This window comes from Ylistrum balloti, unplaced genomic scaffold (genome assembly GCF_031769215.1).
Source record: "Ylistrum balloti isolate Yb309-2 unplaced genomic scaffold, AGI_CSIRO_Ybal_v1 Utg371162, whole genome shotgun sequence".
NCBI classification, from domain to species: domain Eukaryota; kingdom Metazoa; phylum Mollusca; class Bivalvia; order Pectinida; family Pectinidae; genus Ylistrum; species Ylistrum balloti.
The window spans coordinates 138,188-160,480 of NW_026782635.1; the positions used below are offsets into that span (position 1 = coordinate 138,188).

General features: G+C 36.2%; 1 protein-coding gene and 1 pseudogene across 1 annotated transcript in view; one reads left to right on the top strand and one right to left on the bottom strand.

Moving 5' to 3' along the window:
- Nucleotides 1-6,505: 6,505 nt before the first annotated feature.
- Nucleotides 6,506-7,229, bottom strand: LOC132561176 (putative nuclease HARBI1; annotated as a pseudogene).
- A 14,212-nt stretch (nucleotides 7,230-21,441) lies between these two features.
- The window catches only part of LOC132561177 (uncharacterized), a 64,246-nt gene continuing 63,394 nt past the window's right edge, over nucleotides 21,442-22,293 (top strand). The window contains exons 1-2 of the mRNA XM_060225903.1: nucleotides 21,442-21,460; nucleotides 21,549-21,709. Of these exons, the coding sequence (XP_060081886.1) occupies nucleotides 21,442-21,460; nucleotides 21,549-21,709 (180 nt within the window). The remainder of the gene's footprint in view (nucleotides 21,461-21,548; nucleotides 21,710-22,293) is intronic.

A 22,293-nucleotide genomic window follows, 5' to 3' on the forward strand; every position in this document is an offset into this window, starting at 1 on the left:
CAGGAAGTTAAATATATGATATGATCGATAGTTTCTATACAAATCTTCTAACAATATGTTATAAACCCCATATACCCCAATATCACCAATTGTTCTGTTGGCAGTACTTTCTACATTTCTACTAAGACGGAGACTTTAAACATATAATACAGTACCGTTCTCACAGTGAGAGGTAGATGTGCAAGTAGGTGCGGTTTGTAAAGTTGTCTTTAGGAGAAATATAAAACCAAGAAATCTGCAAGAAATATAAGACTTTCCAAACACAATTGGTTGTTTGATGTTTTAAAAGCAGATGGTTATAACTTTACTAAGATATTGGTATGTGTGCTAATTTTTTTAGAATTGTCAGAAAAGAAAGTCGCATTCTGATGGTGAAAACGTTGGTGTTGATGATGATACATGGTAAACCATCCAACTATCATCCATACGGGTTTTATTTTTTTGGCCACTCTGCACACAATGTATGAAGAGTTTCAATAAAAACTCAATCAAAACAAAGAAGCCTTATTGGATTCAAGATTTAGTGGTTTAATGTGTAAATAGACTGAAATCTATCATTTGGCATTCTTGTTTAGTGAGATATTTGTGTAAGTCTCTTTGTACTGATGAAATCAAGTGTAAACAATATATTTCAGTTCACTATACAATACTTCAATCCAAAACAGATTTCTCCTTTGTTCGTTTTTCTTAAGAAAAATACATAGTTATAGTGTCAGTCAATTTTAATTACAGTCGAAACTCAATATCTCGAAATTAAAGGGTCCGTGGAAAATATTTCGACATATCCGATTTTCCACTCAAACGAAGTGTATAAACAAGGTTGACGATGTCAGTTTCCTGACTTTGATTACGGTTGAATGAAGAAGGGCTATGATTAGCAAGCAAACAGCGAAGCTAAATCGGATTTTTGAAATGGCAGTGAATAAACAAATGAATTTAATTCTACTTTCTTCTTTTATTGTTTCTTCATCCAAACAATAAAACGTGTAATAACAACTCCAATCAAATGCATTTGTACTCACGTCGTTCCGTCCCACACGGGTGTACAATACCCTTACTGACATAGCACATATACATCATATATTTTACGGAATGACAATAAAACGAAATTAAAATTTGCTTTTGATACGCTACAAGAAAAGAGGCATGGAACTACAAAACATATCAATATAACTTTATTATGAATAAATAAACAAATGAAAAACGCAGCGCTAGAAAGTTTTTACCTGTTACAGAAAACATTGTACATGCACTAGACTTAACAAATTACACACAGATATAGACTCTATCAATGAAAAATACTTTCAGCATTTACAAATAGTAAATCTGACAAAGTGCCCGATTACAGTCCATTAGTAAACAAGCTCAAACTTGGTTTCTCTCGGAATTGTGGGTATGAAATTTCGTAAAAAAAATTCCTATTGGTTTGACTGTTTCGTTTTTTTTCTTCCCGAAGATGCACGCAATCAAGCTTAATGTTTTCCTGTTTTTAAGTAAACGTGCTACTTTTTTAACGCACAGATAAGTCACTCCCACAAGATAGTGACACTAATTACGAAGCCAACCCGTACTTGGACAATTAAACTGGTAATTAATCGACCGATACGCCGTAATTAGCCATATGTTATGCACCGATGTTTTGCCAAAATCAACTTGCTTTATAGTAGAAGGGACTGAAAATCACTCTGACTCAAGCGATTTCGAGACAACGACAACCCCTAAGTACTACTTTTGGGGAATTTATTTTCTGAAAATCCATCACATTTTCATCCCTTAATCCCAATCTATTTACAACTGTGACTTCTTGCTTTGCACACATATCTGACATTATATTACCACCATGTTCATGTTTAGTTTTCTAAATAGAAAATGAAGAAATGATATTGTAGTTTTTCCCCAAAAACCGTATATCTTTTCACGTACATGTTTGGACTTCAATACCTATTTGTAAACATACGAAAAGAGGCTACAAATAGCGCATTCATTCTGTTGTACTTGATTCATTTTTCTTTTCCATTTCGAAACCCCAACTTTGCAAATTATTTACAAACAGCGGACGCAACTCAATATTTTTTTTTATAGAATTGTTGGAATTGATCCGAGTAATGCCACATTTAAATAGTTACACGGTTCAGAATATACACAAGTATTTGCCGCTGTTCTAAAATTATCTCATTACGAAATTCATTTCATTACGTGTCTGCCGCATCTCCCCGGCTAGATTTTGACTTTGCTTTTAATCACTTTCCTAAGTCTCCGCCTAGACTCAAAAATTGAGTCCCTTAGTATCACAGACGACTCCTAGAAGGACAAACAGCCGTATGATGTAGTATCACAGACGACTCCTAGAAGGACAAACAGCTGTATGATGCAGTATCACAGACGACTCCTAGAAGGACAAACAGCTGTGTGATGTAGTATCACTGACGAGTCCTAAAAGTACGGAACAACTGTATGATGTAGTATAACAGACGACTCCTAGAAGGACGAAACAGCTGTATGATGTAGCATCACTGACAAGTCCTAGAAGGACGAAACAGCTGTATGATGCTGCATCACTGACGAGTCCTAGAAGGACGAAACAGCGGTATGATGTAGCATCACTGACGAGTCCTAGAAGGACGAAACAGCTGTATGATGTAGCATCACTGACGAGTCCTAAAAACGAAACAACTGTATGATGTAGCATCACTGATGAGTCCTAGAAGGACGAAACAGCGGTATGATGTAGCATCACTGACGAGTCCTAGAAGGACAAACAGCTGTGTGATGTAGTATCACTGACGAGTCCTAGAAGGACAGACAGCGGTATGATGTAGCATCACTGACGAGTCCTAGAAGGACAGACAGCGGTATGATGTAGCATCACTGACGAGTCCTAGAAGGACAGACAGCGGTATGATGTAGCATCACTGACGAGTCCTAGAAGGACGAAACAGCTGTATGATGTAGTATCACTGACGAGTCCTAGAAGGACAGACAGCGGTATGATGTAGCATCACTGACGAGTCCTAGAAGGACAGACAGCGGTATGATGTAGCATCACTGACGAGTCCTAGAAGGACGAAACAGCTGTATGATGCAGCATAACTGACGAGTCCTAGAAGGACGAAACAGTTGTATGATGTAGCATCACTGATGAGTCCTAGAAGGACAGACAGCTGTATGATGTAGCATCACTGACGAGTCCTAGAAGGACGAAACAGCTGCGTGATGCAGTATCACTGACGAGTCCTAGAAGGACGAAACAGCTGTGTGATGCAGCATCACTGACGAGTCCTAGAAGGACGAAACATCTGTATGATGTAGCATCACTGACGAGTCCTAGAAGGACGAAACAGCTGTATGATGTAGCATCACTGACGAGTCCTAGAAGGACGAAACATCTGTATGATGCAGATTAATTCATGGTTAAGCCACAATGTATCTAACTCTAATTAAATAAAAGGTGTTTTTCATTTCTACATCCTTAGTATAATCTTATAGGAGGTGATGTTGATGTTTTAGATAATTACATTTAAAGTCATCAGCAAGCAAGGAAAGACATGAAAGACCAATAATCAATTTTCCAAAATTTAAGATATATGAAACTTCCAATTCAGGATGAAGGCCCATTAACGACATGCAGTTATATAATAGCAGGCATTAGCTTTCCTTGCTCCTGCTCAAATCTCTAGAAGATTGATCGCTATAATTGTCAGATTGCACATTTTTTGATGAACAGCTTGGTAAAGACATTTGTTTTATCTGGTTTTGCTAATGTAAACGCTTCGATATTCTACAATTTCCCTTGCTGATCAGCACCTTATTTAGTTTAACTCCGCTGTCTTCCATTATCTAAAATTAACAAGTTGGTAATAGTTTGGCCTTAGGGCCAATCAATAAAGGTTCAGCTGACCTACGTCTAGACACTGGTTTATATTTAGAAGTACCTATTAATGAAAGTGAGTTATCGTGTCTAGGAGGTGATCTAAATGGTGATCAGACAAACACATAATTCTTGTCTTATATTAACGTACCATTTAAATGTCCATTTGTTTAGAGAATGTCACTTGTAACATGGTTATATTAATCACTTGTTGGACAGAATGGAAAGGAAAGAGAGTTGGAGGAATCGAACATCGGACTTCAAGGTGGGAAGTGAGCGAGTTCCCACTGCACCACCTAGCCGACCATTTCATCTGCATCCACATTCCCTCCCTGAGAAAAGATATAATTTATTTCCTCTATTTCTCCGAAGGATGGACTCTTCTCAGATGGAGAAAAATCCAGTCGTCAATTTTTCTTGATTATGATTTTTTTTTTGAAAGATTTGATTTTAGAGAGTAGATTAGAAGCGAAAAATTGAATATGTTGACACACTATTTTCCGATACATAGAATATGTGTAACAGGAAATTATTTTTACCTTATTTTCCAGAATATTGGATGTTCGATATCATTTTCGCGGTTATCTTTTTTACAATAAATTTTCGTCTTTCATTACAAGTTCAGGGTATTATTCTTTGATTATAAAAAAAATGAAAATGCTTAGTGTTAACTTGATTTAACGAGCTTTAAACAGCGCAGCACCAAAAAATTGAAAATGTTTCAAAATGACTTGAATCCTATGGAAAGTGGTCCACCACGTGGCGATTCCGGAATTTGAACTCTGTCATTTGTGGTGGTTGTTCATGCAAAATTTAGTTGATATATGCAGAAACAAAACGAAATTGTTAACGTTGTTAACCGAATCACAAGCAAAATCGTCTTTAAAAAGTTATGAAAATTGCAGTTTCATGCATATAGATACAACAGTACAATAACGCAAAATTCCAACATATCTTTTTGAAATTCGTTTTATATTGCATTGTGGCTTACTTCTGGTCAACCGTCAAAGAGTACATCTTTAACAAACGGTTCGATTCTAAAAACCTCAGTACTGACAACAAGGCTGTGTCATCACTTGATCTTGTGTAATTAGTCGCAATTTTATAACGTCATTTCAGACATAACTTTGTTTTTATTTGCAGGGAGGTGTCATGGTTAAAATGCGGCTTTGCGTCGGCATTAAACTGCAGAGCGATAACACTTTAAAGTCAGCTTAGTACAGCACTATTTCATGCTTCCAGGAACACAAACACCTTGCATAACCTTAGATGATGATAGGACATTTAATAATAAGAACAAACCGTTTGCAATGGAGGAGGGTGTGATGTTTTCAGTACACGACATTTTGCAGTATACAACGATAGGAAAGTTTTAAAACATCCGTCACCCCAAACTTGCTAAGCCAAAACATTGATTCTATAAATTGATTATTAAAACAGTTTCATTTATTGAATTTTCGCTTGGCATGATAACTCCGTCTCTTTTGTTAGCAATTCTTAACTTTAAGTCTTTGTGTATTCCATCTAAAACCCTGTTATACATCAGGGTTCAAAGGAGGAAAACTGCAACAGCTGATGCTGTCAATTTTTATCGTGCTGGGGCCTGTAACTAGAAAACCACCTTAACACTAAGGGTAAGGGAACAATTTAAGGGGACGTTACGTAAAAAATATGGGTGTAACTCGAAAGTTCCTTAGCGAGCCACTAACTTTTTGCTTTGGAGAATTTTTATATCTCGTAACAATCCCTTAAGACAAGATTTTGCGAGAACGATAAGGGAGAAATTTCCGGAGTCCAGGTGTTGGTTTCTTTCCTACAATGAATTTTACCAGCTCTGAATCTTCTGTGCGTTTAAGGACGCAGAGAATTTATCAAAGCTTTCAACTGATTATATTTCTATCTGGATACATCAACAACATGGCTTCCAATAAGCGAACGCGAAAACCCAATTTTTCTGTGACTGAACTTACAGCATTAGTAGAAGGAGTGATGAACAACAGGGAGGTTATACTTGGTAAATTTTCTGACACAGTATCAAACGAGAATGGGTGAATATTACTAAAGCAGTCAACGCGGTAAGCAACAGTCTCAGAACGGTAGAAGATGTCGGGAAGAAGTGGTAAAATTGGGCCAGTGTTGTCAAGAGGCCAAACTGAAAAGAGAAAGAGCTAACACAGGTGGCGGAACAATTGACGGAAATGAACTGAGTGAACTAGAGGATGAAGTGATTGAGGTTCTTGGAGTTACAGTAGTACACGGCAACAGTGGCGACATCAATGACACATTCGATGCACAGAGGTTGGTGAAATGTTAAAAGCAATGATCTAGTACGCGTTAAACTGTATACAACTGTGTAGTAATTCTATCACCGAGCTATTATATCATACTTATAATAAACAATGACGTCAACATTTGATAATTAAAACAGTAAGGTAGATTTATTTGTATTTAAAAAAGTCTATTTTGTGATATTGATATCCCTATCAAGCAAAGTAGCTTGGTATAAATATCTAAATAATTATATATTTTTGAATCTTTATTTTGAATACTTTTTGAAATGTTTGTAAGAAATTGTGTCCTTGATTACGTTTTCATAAATTATAAAAGACAATGTTTGTTTTTGAAATAAAGTTTAAATCAAGAAAACACTCTGTTAATTAGTTGTTCCCTTACGTTAATCCCACTGTCATTATCATCGAGGTTGTAGATTGTCTCGTCGTTGTCATCATCATCCATGTCGTCGATCTCGGGCTAAGGGAGATTTTTCTCTATGCAGATATTGTGCAAAATTGCGGTTGCAATCACAACAGCAACTGCTCTCTCCGTTGCCAAATGAAGACATTATACTTTCTGTCGGCGGGGGCTCTTGGATTCAATTTTGGAGTAAGTAACCATGGTCGCAAGCCGTAACCACTGTCACCCCACAACCATCCTCCAGTTATTTCTTTGTCTTCAAACGCAGCAGAGAGACCACAATTTGTCCATATAAATGAGTCGTGTGCCATTTTGCCACAATATTGAGAAATTTCAGTTTAGCGTCACACACTCCTTGGATGTTCAAGGCGTGAAATCCTTTTCAACAAACACAGTGGTATTCATCAATGGAAGGTGTTTCAATGGGTATCAAAGTACCGTCTACAGCTCCCAAGATACTCGGAAATCCATGGATATTGTAGAAATCTCGTTTAACCTTCAGCTGTTTCTGTATATCCATGGGGAATGTTATATATTTGTCCAAATGCAAGGTAATCAAACCAGTAAAGGTTTTAATTGTTCGAGATACTGTCATTTTACTGACCCCATGTGCTTCACCGATTACCGACTTATAACCACCACTAGCAAAATATCTTAATCCAATCATGATTTGAAGTGAAACTGGAAGAGACATACTTCTCCTGGTAGGTCTCTCGAGTTCCTCTTCAAAAGTATTACACAGCTCATAAATTGTTCGTCTGTCTAAGCGATAGTCTGAAATAACTGCATCATCGCTCAGGTAATCCAGCGGATGTCTTCAGTCGCGAAATAAACGTCTCGGAACGTCCTGATCGCGGTTCAGAAGGTCTAAAATCGCCATTTTGTTTACTCTAAGGTAGCCTAGTAGTTTCCTTAGCTTAAGAGCAAGCACAAAGTCGAACGAGAGCTTCTAGTTACAGGAAATCATCCGTTAAAAATGCCTAAGGTGATCTTTGTTTACTCTTTGGACTAACGAGGACATCGAGTTACCCACTTAGTTAAGGCAATCGTAAGATTCCTTTACGTCAGCGTTAAGAGATGCACAGTTATTTGTATCTTTTTACCGTTATACCCTTAGCGGTATACTTAAGATCCCTTCTAGTTACACCTTAACACACAAAGGTAATGTTAAGGCAAACTTAAGTATTAAGGGGCTTCTAGTTACAGGCCCCTGGCTTCTCTGATAAGGCAACAGACTTGACAAAAAAAAAACACAACATCCAAATGTCATGTCATAAAATCATGTTAAAGGATTCATTAATCAAAGCATATGACCTTTACTTTAAAATGACAATTACAAATACTTGTACATCAACTCAATATATTTCAGAAACTATATTTTGAGCTCTCTGGAGTTTTGTGTCCTCGAACCAGCCTGGCCAATAAAACGGAGTGTTCTTGAATGATAGAACCACGGACGGACGTTTTTATAGTGCTATCAAACCGTAATGTCATAACATGGACATGATAGTAATATGATCATTCCGATGACATTGTGCCAACAACCTTATCAATCATAGTTCGTCCTGTTCAAAGTAATGTTTTCATTTGTTCATGTAATACTGTCCTTCTGTGATAATAATGTCCGTGATGACGTACTACATAGAAAGGGGGAAAAAATACCGACATGTCAACTTATCATAATCCAAGTTCGAATTCAATAAAACTAGGAGAAAACATGAACTAAGAACGATTTACACGGCGACTTCTAAAAGAGTACAAGGAGTATAAGATCAGACGTTCCTGAAGAGTTGGCGTCTTCTGCTGCATCGACGACATCCGCCATGTTGACCTTGGTCAACCGAAGTTAGTAATGTCATTGGAACAAGGTATACAACAATTAGATGCAAAAAAAATGAAACATAATGATATATATGTTGTAGTGAGGTCAGCTGATTAATTTTGTTTCAATGTTTTGGTTGGGTACACGTTAATGAGGGTCACACAAGATGACCTAAATAGCGAAATCAAAATAAACAGTAGCATAAACAAAAAGTCAGTATAATTACAATAGAAATTCAGATGACGTCCATAGATCAGATTCAGCTGACGACCGGCTAGACGAATCAATTTGAATATCAAGCTGAAGGCAGCAAGTACCCATTTTGCAGGCGGCTTTTGCTAGTCTCAAGTCTCGGGTGACAGATCCATTAACCTTGGCGGTAGATCAAAGGCCATCTCGACGTAATGTTAATATAAAATTTAGGAAACCGTTGTTAGGAAGAAGAGAAAAAGAAAACTCTGGATTAAAACAAGCAGCTTCCCGATAACACGTAGAAATTTAGATCTTTATAACAAATCCTTTCCTATAGACTTCTTTAATCTACGGTCTCATATAATTAGAACGTCTCTTTTTGCGTTTATATAGTGCGCGATATGCACGGCTTGTCTTGTCATGGTTACGATTACGTTACCGGTGTAGTGGGTTATTTAACGATAGCTGTCATTATTTCCCTGTACTGAATATGTAGCCGTAAAACTGACAACCTGTCAGTAAGACATGTCCGCCTTATTAACCTTAAAACTTGTATTGTGGTAAACACGATCGATTAAGCTCGTCCTTGATTCGTCTACCGTTATTATCCAGACTGTTGACTTATTCTCATGTTCTGCCATGAACGTGATTACCTGGGCAACTGTATTACTATAACGATGGTTGGATTTCAAACGATTCCTTCGGCCATTTTGCTGTGATCATACAAGAAACGCATTGATGTTTCGCATGTTACAGTCAATCTGACCTTGTCAAGTTTTGCACGTGTCTTCTGGAATCGAGTATACATAGACGAGTGCTTCTGTTTGACCCCAAAACAGCAAGAAAAGGGATAGATTATGATAATGTCACGGGCGAATCACATATTCTTCTTCATTCAGCTACGAGATATCACAAAAATACAAAACAAACATTAATAAAATAATAGATGGACCCCTACAATGATGAAAGATAGAGTACATTTTGAAAGACGAAGATAACCGCCGTTGTGATGCACTACGTACAGTTACACATTTTTATTGGACTGCATTGACCATCTGTCCACTCGAGAAAAAAAATCGTTTATGTTTCAAATCTAAAGACCTTTTTAAAACTGCTCAGATTGATAAAAAAAATTGATTGTCAGAAAGATGTTGGTCATTATTATATGAACTGTATTACCACTTTTATATTTTGTACGTTGTTACTATAAAAAAATAGCAGTTGTCATATTGCCTTTAGTTCGTTTGGTGTTATTTCCTTTTGGATCACCGATTGATGGCCCTAATGACCTTTTTTGTGTTGACAGGCCAATAAGAATTTAATAATGATAATAATAACACATACATATATATAGATTATTTCATGATAGGACTGATAAAGACTTTTGTAATACCGGTGGAGCAAAGCTCTGCATTGAAGATCGAAGTGTGGACAATTTCAACGTTAAATTGGAGCAAAGTCCTCGACGCGTAACATTTGGAACAATCCATGCTAAAAGTTTTATTACTGCCTCGTCTAACTTCTTATCATTAGTCCTAGTACAGTTTATATATGTATTATGTATCTTAATGTGGTACTATTCACTCAAGATATGGAGTTAATGGTATGTAGATTTGAAAGAACTCAAAAGAGTTTTTGGTCAATCTTGAACACCATTTAAAAACATATCTATATGAACATTTGCTTTTTCTATTCCGTGCAATATCTTACCCAATTCCAAGTCTTCGTCCTTTTGATGCGTGAGTTTTCTTTGTATCGGCAAGAACTCAAGGACACGACAGACTCCTCTTCATCAGCCGCTTTCCTCGATCTCTTCCTACAACGAAACCAACAACTATGGGTAATGATTTCAATTCACCGATGGTTAATTTTAGATTTATTGAAATCAGCCTCTCAGCTCCCTGCTTAATATGTCGCATGGGGTTTCGCATTTTTCGTGCATTATGTCGACATTTAACAGGAAAACACGTGTCACTGAATTTCAACAGATAAAGTCCTATTTTTACGATCGTCAAATGGTATAACAGGTAATATTTCTTCGCGATATGATGTTTGACATCTTTGATACCCGCTGTACAAAAGACTCACAAGTGAAAAACACCTTCTAAACAAAAGCGTTAGATACCGTAGAGCCGAAAATGAATGGGACTGCATCACAGAGCTGTTTCGTACTTCTAGGACTCGTCAGTGAAGACAAGGGCTTAAATTTTGAAGCTAAAGAGAAAAATCCCAAGTGATCGAATGAAAAGGCAAATGGTAGACGGGAAAGTTGAGAATAATTTTTTACGTGTGTATATTCTGAACCGTACTACTAGCCGGATAAATTGATACGCGACATGCAGGTTACGACAAATACATTAAGTTTCAGCAGTGTATACCACCTATTATCTCATTATACAAACGACACAGTGATTAGCTCCTTTTAATACAAATTCAGAGATAAATAAGTATGCCTTGTGGTTCAATTATTTATATTTTTCTCATTTGGGAACTTTTATTTTTTGGCCAAGAATTGCATGGTTTTTATGTTATTTAACATCCTTTCAACAACTAAGCTAATTAATGCACGGCCTTCATGTGTATGTAAACATATTATCGTCATAGTTCTCTTCAGATGGTTATGCATTTTAGTATGCTGAATTAGCCACATACTACGTGTTTTCTTATGCAATACAATCATACATATATATAGCTGCAGCAGCTCTTGTCATCAACATTGATGATGAAACAAAACTAATCTAGACGATAGTATCGTGTAGGCCATCAAATGAATGGCATTCATCTAATAATGTCTCAGCGCAGGGGACTACAAGGTGATTGGAATCTTCAGGAGTGTATTTACAGTTATCCTTAACAATATGTAGAGTGTGATTACATCGATTTTCAAATGATTGGCATCTCCGTCAAACGATTTGCAAGATTTCCACGAGACGTTGTGACCGTTTAAGTTACACAAAGGCGGGTATTCATGCTCCCACGGGAAACGATCTTGATTTATTTATAACAATTTACAGATGCAGCATTAAGGGCACGCCAGGACACATGTATTGATCAAACTACGCACAAATGTATTTGTTTTCGTTACAGCGGCTGACACAAGGAGAAAACTCAGATCTGGTAAGTACATTTCTATCATTTTGTCATACTTCTAAATTATGCGTTGTTCTGGATTCAAACCTTATAGTCTCTTGAAATATTGGTTGACAGTTTAAAAGGAAAAAATATATAGGTCAATTTTCAGTAGTTCAAATCCAAACAATATATCACCGAATTTAGTTATCTTTGTAAATGATTTTTATCTTTTAGGATACCAAAAATTTAGCCAGTTTACCTTACCTATTTGAATCGAAACAGAGTTACCAAACACATAGCTCTTGTTTTTATAGACACGAATGACCCGTTCGATGAAAGTCAAACTTGATGATAACGATCATTCCTTTTGCGACGAGTACATCTCTTTATTTCAAAGTCTCAGATAAGTCTTTGAATTTCATACATTAGCCTTCTAATAGGGAATTTTATAAATGTGTGGACAGAGATAAGGATCATACGTAATACAGAGAAATGTTAATTGCTTTTTAGCGCTGTAATCCGTGCCTCCTATTAAAGCGCAAATGTAGTTTTATTTGCAATCATTTCCCATTCCAGTCCATACTTTTCTGAAATCACGTCAATATTTTTTGTGGAAGGCGGATTTGTATTTGAATGACATTTTGCATATTTAAAATTCGTATATGAATTTCCTGCGTACATTTTCCCCCTCAAGTAATCTAGATAATCGGAAGACTTGATCAGGTATTTTTCATGATTTAATTTAGTTTCTCATAAAAAAAACAAGAAAAAAAAATACCAACATGTCCACATAATCATAATCCAAACTCAAATTCAATCAAACTAATTCAAACGATTAGCGAAAGAAAGATTTACACGGAGTCTTATAAGAAATGCAAAGAAAAAAGAACCAAGATTAAGCCTCTTCTGCTCCATTGACGCCATGTAAATCTTGGTCAATCTAAGTAAGTCACATTCTCAACTGAGAACAAGGTAAACAACAACCAAATAAATAGCCAAACTAACAAGTATTAAACACACCCAGCTTCATATCGTTCAAAGAAGTAGAATATTTCTCTATGTGGTCACTCTGACGGCGGTAAACCTGGCAATTATTTTTACTACCCATCGTCTTTTGAAATTCAGTGTTATAAATTTGTCAGTTGACTACATCTTGCACGAAAACCGTGATATTAGACACATGCCATTGAATATCAAATAAACTGCGATATGTATACACCAAGTCCTATAAATAAAATCGATGTTTTAACTGTCGGTATTCTGCTGTTGATTGCGCAATGCCATCAATATATCTCCATGATAGATATGTAGTACATCATATTATTTATCAAATATGGCAGACACCAACTTTGGAGTGTCATATTCGGTACCTTTACCTTAGAATATAAACATTCTAGCAAGAAGTTCAACTACATAATATAGTTCTCAGTATAATGTATACAAAAATAAGTTTTTTTTATACAAAACAAATCAATCTTTATCAACGGCATTGCGAGCTGTTCTGTTCAGTTTTCATCAAAACTCGTTTATTCGAGAAATTCAATACTTAGAAACTTATTCAATGCTACCAGTCTTTGCTACTCTCGAGTCGTCTGTTTGGTTTCAGTTAAACTCACTCCCTAAAAGAATCTGGCACGACTCATACTGCTGGATACTGTCTATGTTATTATAGTGTCAGCATTATCCTTAAAATGTTACGTGGCATAATATTGTCGTTCTTGATATCGCCTATTCCTTCGTTGCTGGCTACTACAGTAGAGCTAATGACAGGCGAAAGGATCCCATTGAGCACAATGGGCCATTGATTTAAGATTTCGCACAATAATGCTACAGAAATAATTATTAAAACAATTAAATCCATTAAGATGTGTATACTATTCCTGTTATAACACAAAGCAATACTCCGTCCGCTGTAAAACATTGTATAACAGAGCGTAACTTTAAAACATACATGTTGCAATGGATTTATGTGGCAATTAAGGGCTAAAATATACATATTAATCTTTTAAAGTAAAAGTTTGAAAATAAACACGAATCTAAATACAATACGTTGCACTTGTCGCAATTGATTCACTCACCAAAACCGAGAAATTTTGTGAAGAATTGCTCCCACTTCACAGTGTGTAATTCTAATTGAATGTTCACAACCAACAAATGACGACAGCTTTGATTGCTCACGAGTCATACCCGTCAATATCTCTTCAAACATGCACGTAACATAGCAATTTTGCGCAAGGACACAGCTTGTTATCATGAAGCTGTCAGATATATATGTAAATTATAATATTTGCATATTTTTTATGCAGAAAATATCTTAGATATTCATATTTGATGCTGTTCGTTTTTTTCTGAAAAGTTACGACAGAATGATAACAGTGTTGATAAGCGTGCCATTATCACACGAAAAAAAAGGTATGCATTTCAGATTAATAGCAATGCGATCTGTTCTTGTAAAGACCAACCAACCACTGAGTGGGCGAGGTTTAACTGAAACATGGATTATTACGTAGCAACAACTGACCGTGTGGACTTCTAAGACTGTTAAATTAGTGAACTCGCTTTATTTAATGGGTTGTTATATATTAAAAAGGTGTTCCAGTAAATGATTGATTGAACAAACCGTTTAGTTAACAGGCAGCAGACCAACCGGAGTTTCCCGAAATCACAAAGTTAATTTATTCATATTACTTGAAAGAAGGGTATATATCCATATATCTTTACTTTGTTTGTTCTGCAGATGAATGATCAGTTTTGATGTTGAATGTTTTGGTTTATAGATGACAGAAACACGTTTGGCGCAAAAGACACCAGTGTACTGGTCGTTTTGTACATGGAAGGCAACAAATATGTCTGCTGCATCTCAATGCATGTCAGTATAATCCGTTCTGACCTCCAACACTCAGTTTGGTTTTACTACAAGGTACTGGAGTGTTAAATAATGCGACACAGTGTCAAAAAATTAACATCTTCGCAACTGCTAGGGTCATATGAAGATGAATGCCAAGCAAGGCACTCACATCTGAAAACCACAGAAACTATTGCACAGGATAGATAAGAAAAGAGAGGGAATCCAGCAATTGTGATTTGGGTAACAAATACATTTTGGTCACCTCGTGTCATCTTGAAAGAGATACTGATTCTGCTGAGAACTCACTTGCAGTCGCCTAGGGAAAATGAACAGGACAAAAAAGTTTGTTACACCGCCTACAACGCCAATGATTTGCTAGTCTTATTTCCGGAATGGAGGAGAAAAATACAAAAATCTATCTCGCAAAATTGTCGGTCATTTTACATTTGCAACAAAAATGCACATTTAAAATATGTTCAGATTATGATAAAAACAGGTCTAAAGATATCAAAACTTATTGTTTAGACAAGATGTCGATCGTACGTCGATGCTTATGTAGACATCTTTCTTTTGTCTGAAAGTTTATGCGATTGTCTGAATAATTCAGCATCTTTATATTGATATTCTCTGTCAGGTCGACAGGTATCTGATATATCAATCTCTATCAATATTTTCTGTTATATCGGTAACGTGTTTCTAAGGTCACATCGGCACTATCACAAATATATCACAGTCTCAACACATACATTCACCTCGCTTACATACTGATGATATTAATGGCGATAAAAACAAAATCTTCAATGATATATATCCATTATTTTGCATACCACATCGCAAACCACTGTGAAGGCATGCGCATTTGTCAGGAAAATAAATCAGCAATGGCTGACTTTAATAATTCAATGTTTGACATAGGCGTATTCGATAAATGAGATTTTCTTATTGATATTCAATATTGCTTTGTAGTTGTTTTCAGTGCTGGAGAAAAGACGATTGTAATTTCATAATTGATGTTTGTACTCAAGTTGTCTATGCTCATGTATTACCCGCACCGGGGTATAGACCGCGGTATCTAAAACATTAAATTACGAAAGCCCGCATTGGCACATTGCCCGCAGGCAATACGTTTAATCTTCCAATGGAGTATACATAATGTAGGGGTACATATTCATACATTGTACATGTATCAATGAGTAATGACTATTCGGATGTTAATGTAGATACTTCACTGCATGTTCTGAAGACAACCGATATCGTTTTCTTTCAAATAGTGCATTGTGATCATGAATATTAACATGGACATCTTCAAGTCTTCGGATAGAAGGGAGTATATTGAAAGTTGTATCTATCTGTTGACAGGAAAACGTCAAAGTTATGACAGAAAAAAAATATTTGAACAAAACTGGATAAATAAACCGGTAGAACATCATGGCCTGAATTAGAAACCAAAAGTTTGAAGCGGATAAATTCCAAACTTGAAAGAGGTCGCTGTGTCTCAACATTATTGATATGCCTGAAAGCATAATTACTATTTGTAACTGGCATGGAGATTGGAGATTGGAGAATTTAATGATTCGCCTAGCTGGAATTTAGATTAATGGAACGTAATAATTTGTTAGTTCGAAGTTGTAAAACGTTTCGAAAGTCTTCAACCGAATATTGGGGGGAAAATCCATAAGAAAAAGAGATTTTGAGAGTATGGATACGATGCCTATGACTTTTGGTGATCTGCCTATGTTGATGGTGATTTAAACGTGAATGCAGTTTAGACTGTTCATAAGAAACTTCGCCAAATTACAATATTTAAACGACTGAATTTTCAAGAGACGACGATACATATGAAAAATGGACAAATTAAATGAAACAAATGGACGGCTGATTCGAGAATTTATATTTAATGTGTTAATGGTAAAAGACAACTGGATAATTTCAATTATCTTCAGAGACCACTGGTTATTCAAGGTAGGTCAACATTTATAGTCTTCATCGCATCGTTTCCTGTCCCAGTGATAAGGATAAAAATGGTTTCATTGTTACTGTTTGCAGACAAAAACCAGATAAACTGCTTTGATAATATGTCACAACACGAGAGAAAGTTTAACTACGCAACGCTTGGTATTTCTTGGTTAAATTGTCGGCATTCTCTTGCTGTTTTCGTGGTAACAACATCTACTGTTTTAATCAAGGGCGAAATGCATAAAGGGAAGTTTGAGTTATACAGTTATTTGAATTTTATGTTCAGTTCAAGGCTTTGCAACAAATAGAAAGCACGTACAAAGTACTCGTATAATTACAGACCCATACAGGGCGCTTCACACCAAAGCCAAATTATTTGTGTGAAGATATTTGATACATAAGTCACACGTGAATAGCACCTCTTAATATGAATTTATAATCAGATACTGTAGAGCCAAATGACAATTTTTTTATCATTGATCTAGATCTGGTAAATGTTGGTATGAGATAAAACGTAATCCCAGATTAGAAATCAATTTGTTCCACAGCATTGTCCACTTTTCCTCACGACAGGCATTAAAGTGGCCATGATTGATTTGTTTACATCCATTGCAACATCAGAGATATTTATTTCACGCTATTTGCACGAGTACCTATCAGTGTGACATTTCAGTGCTGCATGATGCTATAAATAGAACTGAAATGGATCCATCGTCAGTATATACCGTTGGTTCGTTAGCTTCCTACCACCTTGACATTTATCTATACTAATTAGTCCCCAATAATTAACTCTCCTTTCTGACGTAATAATTATAGCAGCCTTCGGTGCTTAAAGGTTATATTTTCGCACTCGTTTCTCAAAAGTTCTAAATATCAGGATTGACCGGGTGTATACGTTTTGTACTTTAAAAACAAGTCAACAGGCTAAGTAATATATACAGAAACAATTGTAACATTTTTAAAACATTATCAGTCTTATCAAGTCAAAAGCCAGTGAAATTTTTTTAAACGCTAATTCGTCTCCACAGTGTCAAGAGAGTTGGCACGGCACTGCACAGTTCATTATCTGAACATGTCGAGAGTGCGTCTTTATCTAACCGACCAACAGTATTCAACATAACACATTGATAGGATGGTGTGTCAGGTAAGCGGGTAATGAGTACGAGACTTTCTGCCTTTCATTGCATAATCGTAAAGTGAGATCCTAAAGGTTTTGAGGTTTGTACCCTGAACGAGACAATTTTGCAGGACACGTTATTTTTACGCTATTGTGAATTCATTTGAAAGCATCCTTGAGTAATTCCATCATACCTTTAACTATGTACGTGTATATACCTTAACATATTTTGCAAAAATAAGTAAAAATGATATGGGGTACATGGATAACTGTTTAATACCCTTCTGCTCTTCAACATCAGGCGCTTCCGCGATCTTTTCCGAGAACGAAGCTCACAAATACTGCCATTCCTCAAAATGTACGATGAGAGTGCAGACTTCATTTTCTCTCAAGAGGTTTTTTGGTTTCCCTTGCATCCCCAACCTATGGTAATGATATGTTGTAGTTGCTTCGATATTCTAGGGTCTATTCCCTGTATCACAATTTTTGTGCAAGATGCCAGCAAATGATGAACTCGCATCGCAAGGTTTCGAGATATGCAGGTTGAGAGTAAGATTATATATATATATATATATATATATATTCTCATCCATAATTACTCGTGCGACATGAAAATGGACTTTCTTGAAAGTTGTAAGAATACCAGACAGCCCATTTGCCGTTTAGCTTGTTCTTATTTAGGAACGCAACACTTGTTATTTGTATTGATCATTTACATGGTAGATGTTATCGATGAAGCAGAAGATGCTTGCAATTCTGAAACACCTAGTCTTATTCCACTTCAACGCTTTCAAAAGTGTAAATCTCTCTTTTGTTCATTTTTTGACGTTTTTTTTCTTTGTGATTGAATTATCCGTTAAGAAATATATATTCTTCTTTGTTGTCTTTTTACAGATTTTATAACGAAATCGGGGGGGGGGGGGGGGGGGGGGGGGGGGGGGGGGGGGGGGGGGGTTTGAAAAACCTAATAATTATTAAAATTCCAGTTGATAGGAAGTCATACAAACTGGATAGAAGGCAGATTATGACCTTGACCTTCTTAGTACATCACAGAATGTATTTATGTAACTTGTTAGTGATTTTTTTATTAAGTAGATGTCTCTTGATTTCCCTAGCAACAGTAATAATACTTCAATTGTTAGGAAATCGATAAAATATTCATTTTTATTTATACCAACACAGAGCACATGGGAAGCAGTAAAGCGTATACAAAAACAATTTAAGATTCTGGTATGTCTCGCCGAGGCCACAGAACACAAGAACACAAAATCTTCCTTGCAGGCTCGAACGCATAATTAACTGGCCAAAAGTGAGGAAGTGATTTTCCTTATATGCATTATCCTAGTCTTGATAGTTACCTCCCTTATTCTTCAACCTGGTTCATGAATAGTGTATTGTGGGAATAGGTACTTTTTTGGCTGACCTCCTGGGTCTCAAGTGGAGAGGCAAATCGATATCAAATTTCCAAACTTTTATAGTTTTGTTATTTTGAACTGCATGTAAATTGTTTGGAAACATCTTTCAACCTCATTCTTTTGTTTAATATCGTTTTCATTTTGGACTAATTCTGCCTCATTGTTAGTGGACCGTTAAGAATGTATTTTTATGCTAATGACAGTCGAGCGATCATGCTCACGAGTTTAATTTACCGTCCTTTAACAAGCATTTTGGTTGACATGTTTGAATAAGAAGTGCTAATATGCAAATTACTGGTATCATCATAAACTAAAAGTAGTTATTAGACGTTTTCTATTTAAGATCAGAAACTCATATCCGACTGAGTACCGAGTTAAGTTCCGTAGGACAACGATGACTTATTTTGATCTGCTTGGATCTGTACATAATGTAGTGGAGAATACCATTTGGTAGATAGTCTATAGACGTAATGTTATTGCTTTTAAATATACTGTAACACAACAAGGCGTGAACTCTTGCTTCATATTTGATAACATAGTTTATTAACAGCATCAACGTTCTATATACACACGCATCGTGATCGTATAGTGTCTTCTGTTACAATGGCCTAGTACTCTCTGTAAGTTAATCAAGTACAACTTTCTAATGTCTGACATTACTGGCCTCTTGGCGTCGTCTGTCCTGAGGCACCATCATAGGCACTCAGGGTTTCTCATCACTGCCCAACTCTTAGCTGGTACTGATAACTCCCCAGCTCCCAACTCGTACCTTACTCGACTCTCCTCTTACTCTTCTCCACTCCCCCCTCTGTACTATAAAACCCTGTCTTTTATCCTCTCTGTAAACTAGATGTATCCAATCACTAACTGCCCCGTGTGTCGGGTACCTGATTATCTTGTGTTAGTATTACGTAACCCTATCGGGATGTTTACTTGAGATCCTTATGGTATAATTCTAATCTGTTCGGTAATTCTCTCTTCCAGCTTGTACCTCCCCTATCAATAGTCTACCGGCAAGACTATTGATAATGTGAGATAGCACCCCCGTAACGTTAATCCTCCCCCACGATAACATTGCCCTATTCCCGAACATGAATATACAGGTTTCTAACATAGCATTACTTCTAAAACCAAATAACCCCAATAATTATTAGAAGTCAATTAGTCCATTACATAATCAGTTAAATGCCCATGACTTTGTTACAATACATAACATAGAACGTAATTATATTCGCTAGAAACATCCTACCTAGTATTATTTTTAATTCATTGTTTGCACATGTTACTTATTCTATTGTCGTGAAACATACTTTTTTATCCACTCCAAGATCACTCTAACGACAAAGGATTGCTCACTGCACCAACATCTTACTTCTGATCTAAGTTTGGGTGTTAATATTCTGTTAGCTCAAACTACAATTATCTTGAGTCAATAGAGTGGAAGGATATTTACGAGACACATACATACCATACAAGACCACGATCACCTTAACACCTTATCTCACCTCTGCCCACCATAACATACATCACTTATACGAATCTCAGGAAAAAATCCAAAATGTTTACGATATATATGTAGTTAAGACAACTCTTTCTTCTTAAAACATAAACAATACTTGATAGCTTACACATTTAACCGATTCAAATATTGCTTTTTCAAACCCTATTTATTCTTTTCTATCCAATCCTTCCATAACATTTTTCATTTCATCGTAATTCATCTTGTTTTAGCATTTTATAACTCTTCGAAATGAGCACGTTCAAACAAATCACACATTTTAAACTTTAAAGCAAGAATTCTGAACAGATGTAAGCAGTCTGACTGAAATCGTGTTTCCCAACTAAGTTCTGATCCGGTGGACGGAAAATTACAAGGCGGTCCGTAAAAGGACTGCATTATTTTTTACAATAAAGATTCAATGAAGAGAAGCCTTGATAACGTCGATTCAGAGGCTCCAGCTCTAAATTCGTAGTAAAAGATGTTATTCACTGAAGTATTTTTGTACAGTCCTTAGGGTATGTGAATACATCTTAATCAGAAAATTCGACGGGCATCTAGATAACAATGACCGTCCATACCCACCAAACCCCTCACCTCTTGCCGCCCAGACAGACAAGAGACAACTGGTCTATGCGCCTTCTACCCCACTGGCAGGATTAGGCATCATTAAACCTAGATGCATTCTTCAGAATCCATTCAAAAATCGCACATCGTGTCACATTCATTACACCTGCAATGTAATTTAATTAACTGTGTTAACAAGATACTTTCTACTACATGTCACCACAAAACGATTTGTAGAACTCGCTGAGGATTAAGGTTCTTGGACCTCTTATTCGATGTGTGATGTTTGACTCTGAAACATTGAGGGGAAGAAAGTAATGCAAGGTTTCACATTTTAGTTTGAAATAGAGGAATGTAAAAAAAAAAAAAAAAATGGGAAAATTCAGGAAAAAATGGGAAAGAAAGAGGAAGGTAAGTTAATACCATGTTCAGAAAGTGTAACAAAATATGGGTGATGGGAATTAAGTTTAGTATACAAAAAAATGCCTGTTGGTTTTAGGTAAGGCGTTGGACTGGAATATTGGCTACTACATGCGGTACCAACCCGACAACAGGAGAAAACAACACGCTTTATCACACAATATGCCAGCAGATGTAGTCTTCGTTGCCAAAATCAATGGTAAAGATTTATACGCCTGTACACTTCCGACATTTACTAAGGTGATTGTAAAACAAATACTAATGTAGAAACAATGCCCGATATAAGAAGAGAGTATTTCTCTTGTGAACCATTCCGTGTCCCGAAGTGTTTCCAAACTATTGTACTGATACCAAGTCATGCTAGCTTTTACGTAGTGTTACCATACGAAGGCGCCGCCTGACTGAACCCTGAGGCATTGCCAAGAACACTTTCATGGAAATTATCGATGACTGTATCATAAATACTGTGATGGCAGCATAGCCTTTTGGTCTAACTTAAATCTAACTTAAGCATATGGAGGATGTCAAATGGTTTAATACCATGTACATTCGACAGCTATTACGAAACAAAAATAGCTAAAAAAAAGAAAAGAAAGAAATTTTCTAAAAGATAAGCGTAGAAACCAGCATGATTTTATTTGACTTCATATTCTAATAAAATTGTGCTTAAAATAAACTGGTAGGAATGTTTATAAAACTGCGACCAAAATGTTTTTAAACAAAAGAGTGTGATGTATCTAACAAAACAACATACTCTACATTTGTTTCTTTTTCATTGGAACTGAATGACATCACTATATTTTTGCAGCAATTTTATAGACATC